Here is a 12159-nt window from a genome sequence, read left to right as displayed (position 1 = left end):
TTGTACCTTCATAAATTAATTACAATTTTCATCCTCAGCAGGATTGCAAACTCTCCAAAGAACGTTCAGATTTCAGGTTAAATATTAATTATTAAATAAAAATATTTGTGAATAATGGTGCGGTATCAATATCGTTGACATTAAAACAGCTGACAGCATTCCATCAACGTATACCCTGAATAATCCATTTGCTCCAGTCATATACATCGAAATCCGTCGAAATGGGAAAAGGAATTTTCTTTCGAGGAGAAAATTCGGTTAAATCGAACTATAGACATGACTTTTATCTACTTACATACTATTTACATTTACACAGTTGCGAAATATAAATTTTCCTACATTCGAGTGCCTCCGCAGACCCGTTTACTTCCGTCATCCATTTATGTATGACGAATTTCCCTCGGTTAAAGTGGAAAAACAAATCCCTCATTCCTAAAACCCTTTTTCCTCTATCCCCACTCCTCCCCACTCAAACATACTTTTTCTCCCACCCTTGAGCCGTAACTTGACGCGGATGTTCGTCATATCTTTGCAAATCCAGATAGGGGCGGTGAGGGAGACAGGGGGTGGAGGAAATAAAAGAACATCTACAAAAGCTGAAATTGAATTCAGGTGAATTGCTTTCAGTTAAGTAAACGCGAAGCAATTATGTAAATTTATTCAAATTATTCGCTTCAATTAATTTGAAGCTATAACCTTAACATGGAAATATAATTGTCACGAGTATCTGGACGGTATTTTTTTGCGTGTGAGAGAGACAGGGGAGGAACGAGAGGGAGGGCCTTCACCTCAACAACCATGGTACGAATGTACATCACCCTCCAAGAGGAGAAATACTGTGGAGTCGGGTTCGCCGACGGGGTAGAGGTCCATAATAAATTGCAGGGTTGTGCACGGAATTTTATGATTAAATGTCAGGAAGATGGTGAATTTTGCAAGTGGGTTGATCATAGTTTCCTGAAAAAAAGAGAGATGATAATTAACGAAAGATTATTTCTGTTTCATTATCCTACGGTGTACTAGTGCGGAAAATTTGATGTTTTCCTATTCCCATGTTATATATATTTTTTTTTTTCGTGGAGGGGGTGGGGCGGGGGTAATTTTGAGATTTGTAAACAAGTTTACGGCATCAGGTGGTTCTAATCGCAATTAGGACCGTCTGAGCCATTTGAAAAATATTCACGAAGTCAAATGAACATCTCGTCTGTATATTTAAATAACATCACTCCCTCAAGTTTTAGGACTCTCTTTCGGGTAGAAATGAGACTCTTCTCCCCACTCGTAATGACTCGCATGTATCAAGAACACTCCAGTGTTTTCTCTAATGAAATTCATGTACTGAAAATTTAAACTTTTTAATTCAGAAAATTTTCAGTCCAGGTAAATTAGAGTGAACGACGCGCAGTACGAGTTTCCCTCCGAATTTTTATCCGGAAAAATTCTCTAGTGATATTCACAAACATCTCGGGAAACTACAGAAGTGGAATTTCGTAGATTTTCACATTCACCAGGAGTTCATTGATACCCAATATTCATACGATACCGATTTGATGGGGCATCCGAGGTTCGTCATTTCTCGAGTATAAATTTCCATGATATTGCCATCCCAGCTGTTGTATGAGTAACGTTCACTGCACAGGCTTGGTAAATCGAAGAATTTCGATGCAATCTCCTCGCCCTTCGTCGTTTGAACTATGTAAAAGATCTCCATGTCGGCCGATCTGGTGATATCCTTCAACCAAGTTACGGTGATATCCACACCAGTGGGATCTCCGTCCACTCGTACGTAATCATTGAATTTCATACTCAGATATTTTCTGCTCACATCGATACCGTAGTAATACACTTCTGACGGTTTAGTGCTTTCAACATCACTATTAATAGGGAGAAAGAGGAGGTACCTGAAAGCAAAGGGAATCAGTCATTAAATTAACAATAATAATTAAGTTTTCCTGCGACATTCCCCTCCCTCGTAATTATTCTCGAATTTTTTTTTCATGCAAGTGCCATTGAACTTGAATGATAATTAATGAATCTGCGAATTACCTCAATTGTACACTCGTTCAAAGAATTAAATTGGGGAGGTGAACGTAGATTTTTATAAAAAAAATTATTGATTAGTTTGGATGGCTTTTTTCGCTGTCATTATTCGTAATAAAATTACTTGATCGGAAATATTTTATTATCGCTGGAGAAACCTTTCCGGATTTTAGGCATAATGAGACCATTTGGAATTATGGTACGAAGCACACGGGCTTTTCAAAACAAAAATTCAGAAAATCAAAAATTAATTCTGTATGATGATACAATAATACCACGTCATTCACTAGAGTCTCTCGGAACAATTGTCAGTTTAAAAATATCCTCACTTACCCAATAATCCCCGAAAAGAAATATAAAACACGAGAACTACGCATCACTGAAATGAAAGTACTTGACCCGTTTGTACAGAAAGCGTATGAGCGCTTGTCGAGCAGTTTAACCGGCTTATCAGAGTTTCAAGGAGGGATTACACAAACGATAAAATGTACTTGCTTAGTCCTCGTCGCTCAACATGCATGAAAAATTCCGACAATCCATTAATAACATAATATCCATTCTCATTATAATCCTTATCACATAACATAACATGACACCGTAGAATTTCGCGTATGGTGCATCAGAAACTGGAGAATGGTACCGTAATACTGGAATTTCTCTACCATCACTTTTGCCACCCCCCTTCGTCTCCCCTTTGGCCCCGGATCTTCTCGACTTTTTGAAGCATTGGATAGTGAAGTTGTTAACTCGTCTCAGTTGCTCGACGTCACGGCTCACCATTTGTCCTTGTCCCCTGATGGTATTTTCGCTTGCACTCCTCGATCTCACCGTCTGTCGGCAAGGTTTATGCCAAGCCCGAGCCCATCGTAACCTGAGCCAACCTCACTCGCATAATAAACGAGAAGCACACCAGACTCAACGGTATATCCGTATGCTTTCGACCTCTAATCTAACCTAACATCCGTGCAACGTGCATAATAAATCTTGTTCATCTTGTATTAGGTTTCATGAGTTTGAAGGTTTTTATGTTTTTTTTTTGTCCCAAATACTATTTTAAGACAGAGGAAATATTATAGTAATTTTAGACAAGGGTGAAAGAGGGTATTGTGGGGTTGAGTGGCGGTTGTGATGGAAAATATTTGATTTGATGCAGTTTTCTAAATTTTTGGGGTAAAAATTGCTGGAGCTTTCGAGGGGCTTTCGAACACTTCGGACAGCTGGAAAAAATACCTCATTAATGAACCCGCATCTCTTAAACTATGAGGATTCCTGTCTTTGTGTCAAGGATTTACGGTTTCAATTTCCAAGTTTTTGTAATTAACCTTGGGACATTATTTGATTAACGCCCAGTCCTATTAGCTACGGTTTTAATGGCGTGAGGGTGGGTTAACAGAGACTATTCGCGAAAAGTTCATTTTATATACTCGGGAAGGACGATTATGAGAATTGGCTATTAATAAAAAAAGAAAATCCAATAGTCGTTTATGGGAGATGGAGTTTGAAGCAGCTGAGATAACTTTTGAAATTTACGCGCCGAGAAGTTAATTTAAAAATGTATGCGGTGGAGGCTCAACTCATCCACGGAGGTGACTCAAAAATTAAGACAAAATTGAAAAATTCGGGTGACAATTTCAGAGGCCGCAAAATTCAAAATTGAAATTCCCGCTGTTGGGGTTAAGGAAAAAATTCCCACGAATCCAAGCGCTCAGTCATCTATGAATTATAATAATTCTAGACCTGCACAACTAATATGTATGATTTACAACCCGAGTGTTTACTGATCTGTGTCACGTACTTTGCAATATCCCGTTACATATCATTGCACGTTTGTCATGTATTATAAATAATCCGCATCAGTGCCATCAGTTGGTACCATGTGCACCGCACTCGGGTGTCAGTGCGCTTTTCATTTTGAGAAATGAAGGAGTGAGTTTGTGGATATAGCATCTACCAACGTGGGATATCTGTTATCATGAAATATTCAGTGGACTTGGAAAATACAAATCCTCGCATACTCGAACGATATTTCTTCAAAATTCAACTTACTCTGAGATAGCGACGCGAGAAAAAATTCATGACACATCATATGGTGGCACTCTGGCCATCAGTTACTCGTCACGTCATCCTCTGATAGCTAATTAGCCATTAAATAATAATCCCATGCAAATTAATGTTCAATTATCAATTTTATCGATCCTCTATTTATTTTTATCGAACCCACGACTTCTGCGCATAAAAAAAAAGTCGTTATATTTTTCCGATGATCAGTTTCACTGATAATTGATCTCTATCTTCAGAATAAAAATTGCATTCACTGTGGGAAGCCGAGGTGATCCCTGGAAGGGCTCCAATCATTGAACCTCTCTCTAATTAATATACTGAAAGGCATCATCTGAGTTGAAATCGTTGATATCCAACAAACTTTGCCTCCTCGACTTTTTACATTTTTTCCTCCGCGATGTTTAACGAGAAAAAACGCTTCATCGACTTTCTATGAAAATGCTTCCAGCACTCGAGGCTGTGTAAAACTCATGAAGAATAAACAATTTTCTAAAATGGATCCAAGAAAAATTTAATAACTCGCTGGTTAACCACAGCCACTTCACTTTTTAATCTGTTCGGTAATGCAATTTTATCGTGGGCTAACGGTAATTTTTTCCTCAAGTGTTTAACCCTCAACAATATACACCAACATATGTACACTGGTTCATCTTTCCGGTTACGTTCATTTCACTTATATTTAACTCTCATTTTTTTTTTTCTTCTCATTTCTTCTCATTTTTCTCGCAATTTTATTTCTCTTATTTCGCCATTTTTTCATTCCTTTTTCATTTCAAACCATTGCAGTGGCAAGCGCTATTTCCACAGACTTTTCCCCGAACCCGTCTCCGGGAAACGAAAGTTAGCCAACGACAAATTATATTTTCCCAGTGCGACGGTTGGCCAGGATGGGTTTTGCTGCTTTCTGCCATCACCACAAACTAAACCACCTTCTTTCTTTTCTACTCTTGTACCTGTCCAGGGGTGGGGGAGGAGGGGAGGGGGGATGGACAGAGGTGGTGGAAGAGAATTGCACCCACATTTCCACAATTACAATAGCTTAATTTTATGCGGAAAGTTAAGCTTCTTTTAAGAATCCCGAGAGTGGTTACCCCATCTTCTTATCATTTTCTTTCGTTACCATTTAAAGAATTTCCGCATGGATATCTCTAAACCTTTACCGGCCTCTTACACTTTTCATTATAACATCTGTCACGAGGGTTTACAGAGGGGTGGTACTCTTTTCATTCGAATTTCTTTTGTCGAGGGATTTCTTTAGGAAAAAATACGGCTGATGCTTGTCATTATTTTTAATTTGTGGTTAACATGAGCTGGGATTTTTATTTAACTAAGTAGCGCTGGGTGGTGGGGCTGAGGGGGGATTTGCCGAGGTCGAGGAGACATGATGTGTGGAGGGATTGTGTCTTCGTGAGATGCCAAGGACCGACGGTGCAGCGAGTATGAGTTTCAGGGTATTTCAGACGTGGTGTGCGGTAAAAGCGATTATCCTAAAACATCTCGCTGGGCTCTCTGACGCCCCAGTAGTAAAACTCAGGGGAGGTCAGCCGCGTAAAGGGATTTCCTTCCCTCATTATGCATCACACGTGTGCTGGTAATTTTTTAATGTAGTTTAAGTTTTTAGGTCTTGGTGGACGCTTTGGAATTGGTCAGGGTGAAGTTTCCAATTTTTGGGTCGATAATTTTGCGGAGAAAATTTTTTTTGATGGGAAAAAGTGTCAGAAATTTTTGGATAAATTAGGGAAAGGTCTTTCTGGTGGGGAGAAACATTTTTTGGAAGATGTTTGGAGGGGAATTTTTGGTTAGAGGTGTGTGAGATAGTTAGGAATATTTTTTACAGTCAGAGAAAATTATTTTATTTGAAAATTCAATGAAAATTGTGGAGTCGGAGTAGTTTAGAAGAGGTGTGCGGGAAAAGCGATTATCCGGAAACATCTCGCCGGGTTTCCGGACGCCTCAGTAGTGAGACTCCGTGGAGGTCAGCCGCGGAAAGGGATTTCGTCCGCTCATTATGCATCACACGTGCGATGTTAATGTTTCACTGTATTTTAAATTTTTTCTTTATGTGTCTGTGTGGAAGGTGTGGAATCAGAGTGCTTTTTTGATTCTATAGTTTTTGAGGGAGACGTTCTCCAGCAGCGTGAGAGATGAACAGTATTTTTGGGCAGTTCAAAACCCAGAAATATTGAGCAATCAAAAAAATGACTGAGTCACAAAAATTCTCTGGTTGAGTCATCGCAAAAAATCTTATCCGGAGGCAAAAATGATAATTGCAAAGCTCCACCTTTTTTTCCAGCCTTTGAAGACAATATATTTAATCACTATCACTCCTCTGATTTTCCAGTTACGATGCGAGAAATCGTCAAGCGGGAAAACCTCGACTGTGGAGTGAACCGAGATCCTGGGGAAGTCGGGCGATATTTCGTATTGGACCACCTGCACAACTCCACATCCAGAATGTCAGGCCAGGTGACGAGGGCGTGTACAGGTGTCGGGTTGATTTCAAAAACTCACCGACCCGTAACTTCAAGGTCAACCTGACAATAATACGTGAGTAAATGGAACAGTGATTTGAGGTCATGAATACAAATGATTTTCCGCGGCTCGAGTGGTCGCAGATGTCCGTCTGATGAGGTTGGTCAGTTCACCGAGGTGATTTGATACTGCAGTTGCGATGTTGCCAAAGTTTTCAGTAAAATTTCACGTATCTCGATCACGTTTTGGCAGCACTGCCAGGAGAATGATGAATTCAGTCGAGACGTCAGAGAATTTTCGTAAATTCAAATATGTTTTTAATATCGTTAATCAAAATTTGTGGAAAATTTATGGAAGAATGACTCCAGCCGTGAAATATATTCATAGCCTCGCGAATATTCCGCTGGGAGACGCGTCGTTTTTACCTTAACATGTGGGGAATTTCTTCAGTATGAAAATTTTCCAAATGAAACGTCTCGCTTGTTTACGACCAATAAGCCCTTAGCAAGCTCCCGAATATTTGGAAAAATTTTGAGGGAAAAATAACGACAATTCAAGTAGATCGATCATTTGCATTTTTCTTCATTCGCATAAATATGAGAGAACTCAGTAAATTCGCGGATAGACAGGATTTATATTTTCACCCAAGTACATGAAGCTACCTCTCCTCCCCCTCTCCTTCCACCCCCTCGAAGAGGCAAGACAGGAAGGCGCTTGACTTGGCATTGTACCAGAAAGTGATTCGAAACAAAAGAAACATTACTCTCTTCCTGGTTATTTGTCGAGGGGTGAAAAATGAAATATAAAACGTTAAGGTATCGCTGCAGTTAGCCATTACTCTTTTCTCGTAAAAATACGTTGAATAAGTTGATGAGCACAGGGGTGTACGTGTTAAGTTCAACAAACAGGTGCTGCATGCGATCATGAGATATGATCCGGGTGATTAATTATGGCTGAGTTTCTGTTCGAAAGTGCAATGAATCTAATCCACTCCAAATGATTTAGCACGAAGCATCAGCCTCATTAACTTCTGCAACCCCATGGGAGTAGCCATTTTCCGGGGGTGTATGAACGGAGGAATTTGAATTAATATTTGGGGATTTTGGGAGATGACGTAACGGCTTTCCTCACTTTCTGAGTCGACGATATAAATTCAAGGGATTTCATTTTCGATGAAAGCTTGAAAATCCCATGTACATGTGCCAAATCCAATGTTCAAGTAACTATCTCTATGGGAAAGGGAAATTTTATCATCTCAGGATCACTCAGAAAGTGTTAGATTAGAAAAAGTGATTAAAGAATTGAAAAAAATGAAGTTTATATCACTTTTTTCCACTTCATTAAATCAAAAATACCAAAGTGGTCAACACCACCCTTTTTCCAAGGTCCATGATACCATAAAAATTTTCCGAGTGTATCAAAGTTTCTCTGCACTGCATTAAAAAATCATGAATCACCGTAAATGACCGTCGTAATGAATCCCCAGCATAAAATTTTATGGCGTGAAATGTTAACCTGAAGATTTTCACAAGTGCCAGAGTGAGAGAGCCAAATGAAATGAGGGAAGTTTTATTTTCGCATGGATGCAGAGGGCTCCCTTCCCAAGATAAACGAGATAAAAAAAAAATAAAACAACATAAGCAAAAAAATAGCAGAAGAAAATAAGGCGCTTCCTCGTGTATACGCTAACTAGCTCTTCCAGATTGACTGTAACGAGATGATTCGAAAGTTCGTTTATTACAAAACTCCATTGGTACGAGTTTTCTTTCATTACGTTTTGATTCAAAGTACATGAACTAACTCGTTACCTTCAATTATTTGTTTTTCATTTTCCCCCTTTAATTCCCACTCCCTTTGCCACTCTTGTCTTTAACCCACAAAACGATAGACTCAATTTAACGAGTAATAAATAGTGAAATACGTGCAAACTGATTATTCCAGCTTTACCACTGAGTTTTGGTAACTCGTTAAGTTCTACCCCGGTTTAATTGTGTAACGAAACATATTACATGAGTTTGGTGGGAAAACTTTTCAACGGGGGTCTATATTTCTTGACGAAAAAAAAAGGAAACTTTGAACCATCGGATGGTACCTCAAGGGCACCGCCATCCCATTATCTCCCTTTTGGGGAAAAAAGCTTTTGACGTGGCTTTTTGGGTGGGGTGTAATCATCTCACGTATAATATAACTGGTGGATCCAATGGAATTGCTCCACTGGCTCGTTGACTGTGTTTATGAGTGTCGCCGTTTTTGGGGGGAAATGGCTGACTCTTCCTCATTCTCGTCACCCCGAGGTAAATCACGGAGGGCTGATATTTGGGGAGTGATTTTCATTAGGCAGGGGTCAGGTAATTGGGAGTATTCTCGCAGGATTAACGTGAATTCCTTCATTTTCAGGGGCCATTGCCCGTTGTAATTTCAATTTAAAGGGGTGAGGGAGGAGTCTAATCAATTAATTTAAATATGTATTTTCATTCAGTAGAAAGGGTCGAAAACATCGTGCACTGGTGAGGGGAAGCTCAGGGTGATTTTGTATGTTGTAAAAAAATTAAATTTTTATTTAAATAAATTATTTTGTGATCGGTTTTTTTTCAGTTCTCGCAATCAAATTTTTCTAGACAATTTCGCTCCCTGTGGGTATCAACGTTTGGCTCAAAAAGTTTTCAGTATAAATTTAACCAAATCTCTCGATTTCGTAGATACTGGTGGAGATAAAAATGATGGCGGAATTTTCAAAGTTTGATTTTTGGAATTTAGTCTTTTGGGGATTGTACTACGTCATTTCAATGGGTAAATACTTTCTGGTTTCCATGGGGAAATATATTTTGGGATACAGGGCCATTTTCATTCTTAACGTATTCACAACACGTGGGTGATTTATTATTCACATTCATGAGGTCTATCAGTAGAACTTTGCACATAAATATGAATATTCGTATGTGCACTCATGCTAATGCCCTAACTTTATGATTTTAGAGTTTGTAAAGCATTGAGATTCACGAACAAAGATAAACAAAAATGTTATACCCGAGCGTTGAAAATGACGTGAGGCTAAATTGAAATAATTCAAAACAAGTTGATGGATGCAAATCAAAATGAACAGTTCAATATTTGTTTCACCGTTGATGGCACGTGTACGCTTTGGCCGGGCTGTCATTCAATATTTTTGATGGGTAAAATATCGACCATGTGGGGACCAGATGACCCCGTTTATTGAAGTATTTTCACATTTTCTCCATGAACGATTCGAGCATGAATATGCGCTTTTATAAATTTGCATAAAAGGGTTTGGGTTGGAGATGTTTGACCATTGTCAACAAATATTGGGAGAGGGCAGGAGTTACGCGCGCATGTCATGCAGAGGGTCTTAAGGTAGTTGTTGTACGACAGTCTCTGTAAAAAGTTTACGTGCTGTTAAGTGGCGCTAATTAAAGGACTTGATTGATTGCATTCTAGGTGAACAGGTCACGTATAATTATCATTTTTATTGTGACTATTTTTAATTAGGTAAATTTATGAACTTTTTGTAATTATTCCACAAATAAAGTGCACAACAGATTTTGTATAATTTTGTAATTCTGTTGATAATGTCATTGACTACGTCGTCAAATATAAATTTTTAGTGTTTTTAAAGAAATTTTCATTTAATATTTCTGTCTGTGTCCATTTGCAATCAATTATTCCAAGTTATTTCACCACAAAATCTCTAAATCTCGAATTTCCCGGTAGAAAATGTGAATCCGACAGAGCGATGGCCCTTTTTTTTTCAAAATTCATCCCTCCATTCTCAGATCCCGAAAGGACACTTCGGTTGGCTTCGCACTAGAATGTTCACACCATTTTCCCAGAAGATTTCTCTCCTGAAGCGAATAAGAAAAGACGAAAAATATTTCTAAAAGCATTTCTCGATGTGAAAGCGTATGGCAATAGCCAGAGGGGTGTGACGGCAGGGAAGGGGTACGAAAAAAAAAGGCATATATTTGCATGAGTCCTGTATACATGTATCTTCCGTAATGCTACGTTCGAGAGGGGTCTAGGGATCGAAGTTATGGTAAACGATCTCGCCAAGAATATCTAACCATCCGATCCTCTTGGTAACACGGGTGGGGAGGATTTTTTTTTTCTTTCTGAGGAGAGAACCAATCGTTCCCAGCTATACCCATGAATCATTTATCAGATTTCCACGCGATACATGCCCATGGCGATTGTGAGTTTCCAGGTCACGGGTGATACGCTGAGACAATCGATCGATCGAAGAAGTTCCACCATAATTGTGTGGTTTTATAGACTTTTTCATCGGAAAGTATTTCCACAAAGTACTTCAACATCAAAGGGAACAATTAACTGAGTCATATTTGCAATTATTGGAAATTTAATTTTCCTAGGAAAATCTATTTTTTCAATAAATCGTAATTCGTAATCGACACAATGAGCTCCACTCGGAATTAATTTTCAAAATTATTTCCGTTCTTCAGTGGAAAATCCACAGTGATGGCCGCCCCTAACTCCACGCCAAACAAACCAGTAAAATCGGCAAAACCGGTCCTCGTATTGAGCTAAAAATGCGAACAGTAAACGAGATCATAATTTGATCAGAAAAAAAAATAACAAGACCACATCCGTCTGACCTAATCTAAAGATTTCCACTGAATCTCGGCCCCTTCTTCCTCCGAACTCGATTCAGCCATTATCTTCGATCCCACTCGATTCCCATTCGGAACGACTCACGATTCGACAACCTAAGCAACAATCGGTATCGAATTCCCACCCGACATAAAAATAATTACTGTTGTTTTATTGGTCAGCTACAGTGCTACATCGCTACAGGGAATTAAGCTCTCCCCAGCATTGCAATTGCATGATTCCTCGGATTACGTCGCCATGTCAATCTCGCATAACACTCGAATTTACTCCTTCAACCGCAGGGAACTACCCGGAATACGAAGATCGGCTGAGGGGGTGGGGGTGTGGGTGGTGGGGTGTGGCGGGATGAGGAGGAAAAGGGGGGATATGAAATTAACTCGAAACCGCTGCGTCGACGCATCTCCGCATTAAGACAGAGCGAGAGTATCGAACGTAATCAGGTAAGACTACCCTCCTTTTACCCCTCCCCAAGCAATCTATTATTGCCCTCTAGGCAGTGATCCGGAAACTTGGAGAATACAGAGGAAGGTTAGATGGAATGAAAACTGGTGTGAGGAAATTCTCCATTATCCAGAGGAGTAGCAATTTCCTATTTTCACGGTAACTGAAGTATATCCGATATCTCGAAACAATTAATTTTTATTTGTCAGTGTTTTCATTACGAAATTTTTTTCTTTCGGTTACTGCGTCCAATTAAAATTTCAACACATTCAACGATAACATTACGATTTGATTCCTGACGATAATGATGTCTCCGTGACAATTGCTCTGACATCGTGAAGAAATTGGTGGGGTTAAGGGGGTGGGGGGGTGGTAGGGAAAGGGAAAAATAAAAGGAGAGAAAAGAATGAGGAAAAAGCGTCCCATTCTGTTTTCTCCAGCAGAAGAAATGGGGCGGCATCTTCCGTTTCCGCTTCCCATTTCCATTTGTCAGCCTCCACC

The 12159-nt window shown here is 39.4% G+C and overlaps 1 protein-coding gene and 1 long non-coding RNA gene across 6 annotated transcripts in view; one reads left to right on the top strand and one right to left on the bottom strand.

The window, feature by feature from the left end:
• Positions 1 to 12159, top strand: part of LOC135170120 (hemicentin-1-like) — a 152717-nt gene that overhangs the window by 81008 nt on the left and 59550 nt on the right. For all 4 annotated transcript variants that reach the window (XM_064135648.1, XM_064135647.1, XM_064135650.1 and 1 more), the window contains one exon: positions 6443 to 6648. In XM_064135648.1, coding sequence (XP_063991718.1) covers positions 6443 to 6648 — 206 coding nt within the window. The remainder of the gene's footprint in view (positions 1 to 6442; positions 6649 to 12159) is intronic.
• The window catches only part of LOC135170165 (uncharacterized), a 71795-nt gene continuing 60238 nt past the window's right edge, over positions 603 to 12159 (bottom strand). The window contains exons 1-3 of one of the 2 annotated variants that reach the window (XR_010300320.1): positions 2374 to 2519; positions 1544 to 1901; positions 603 to 957 (exon numbers count right to left, since the gene is read on the bottom strand). This is a non-coding gene — a long non-coding RNA (uncharacterized LOC135170165). Of the gene's footprint in view, positions 958 to 1543; positions 1902 to 2373; positions 2520 to 12159 lie in introns of those variants that run through there. The other variant, XR_010300321.1, reaches the window with a different exon arrangement.

Source organism: Diachasmimorpha longicaudata, chromosome 16 (genome assembly GCF_034640455.1).
Source record: "Diachasmimorpha longicaudata isolate KC_UGA_2023 chromosome 16, iyDiaLong2, whole genome shotgun sequence".
Lineage (NCBI taxonomy): Eukaryota > Metazoa > Arthropoda > Insecta > Hymenoptera > Braconidae > Diachasmimorpha > Diachasmimorpha longicaudata.
Note: the sequence above shows the minus strand (reverse complement) of the source record. Positions and strands in the feature narration are given on the sequence as shown.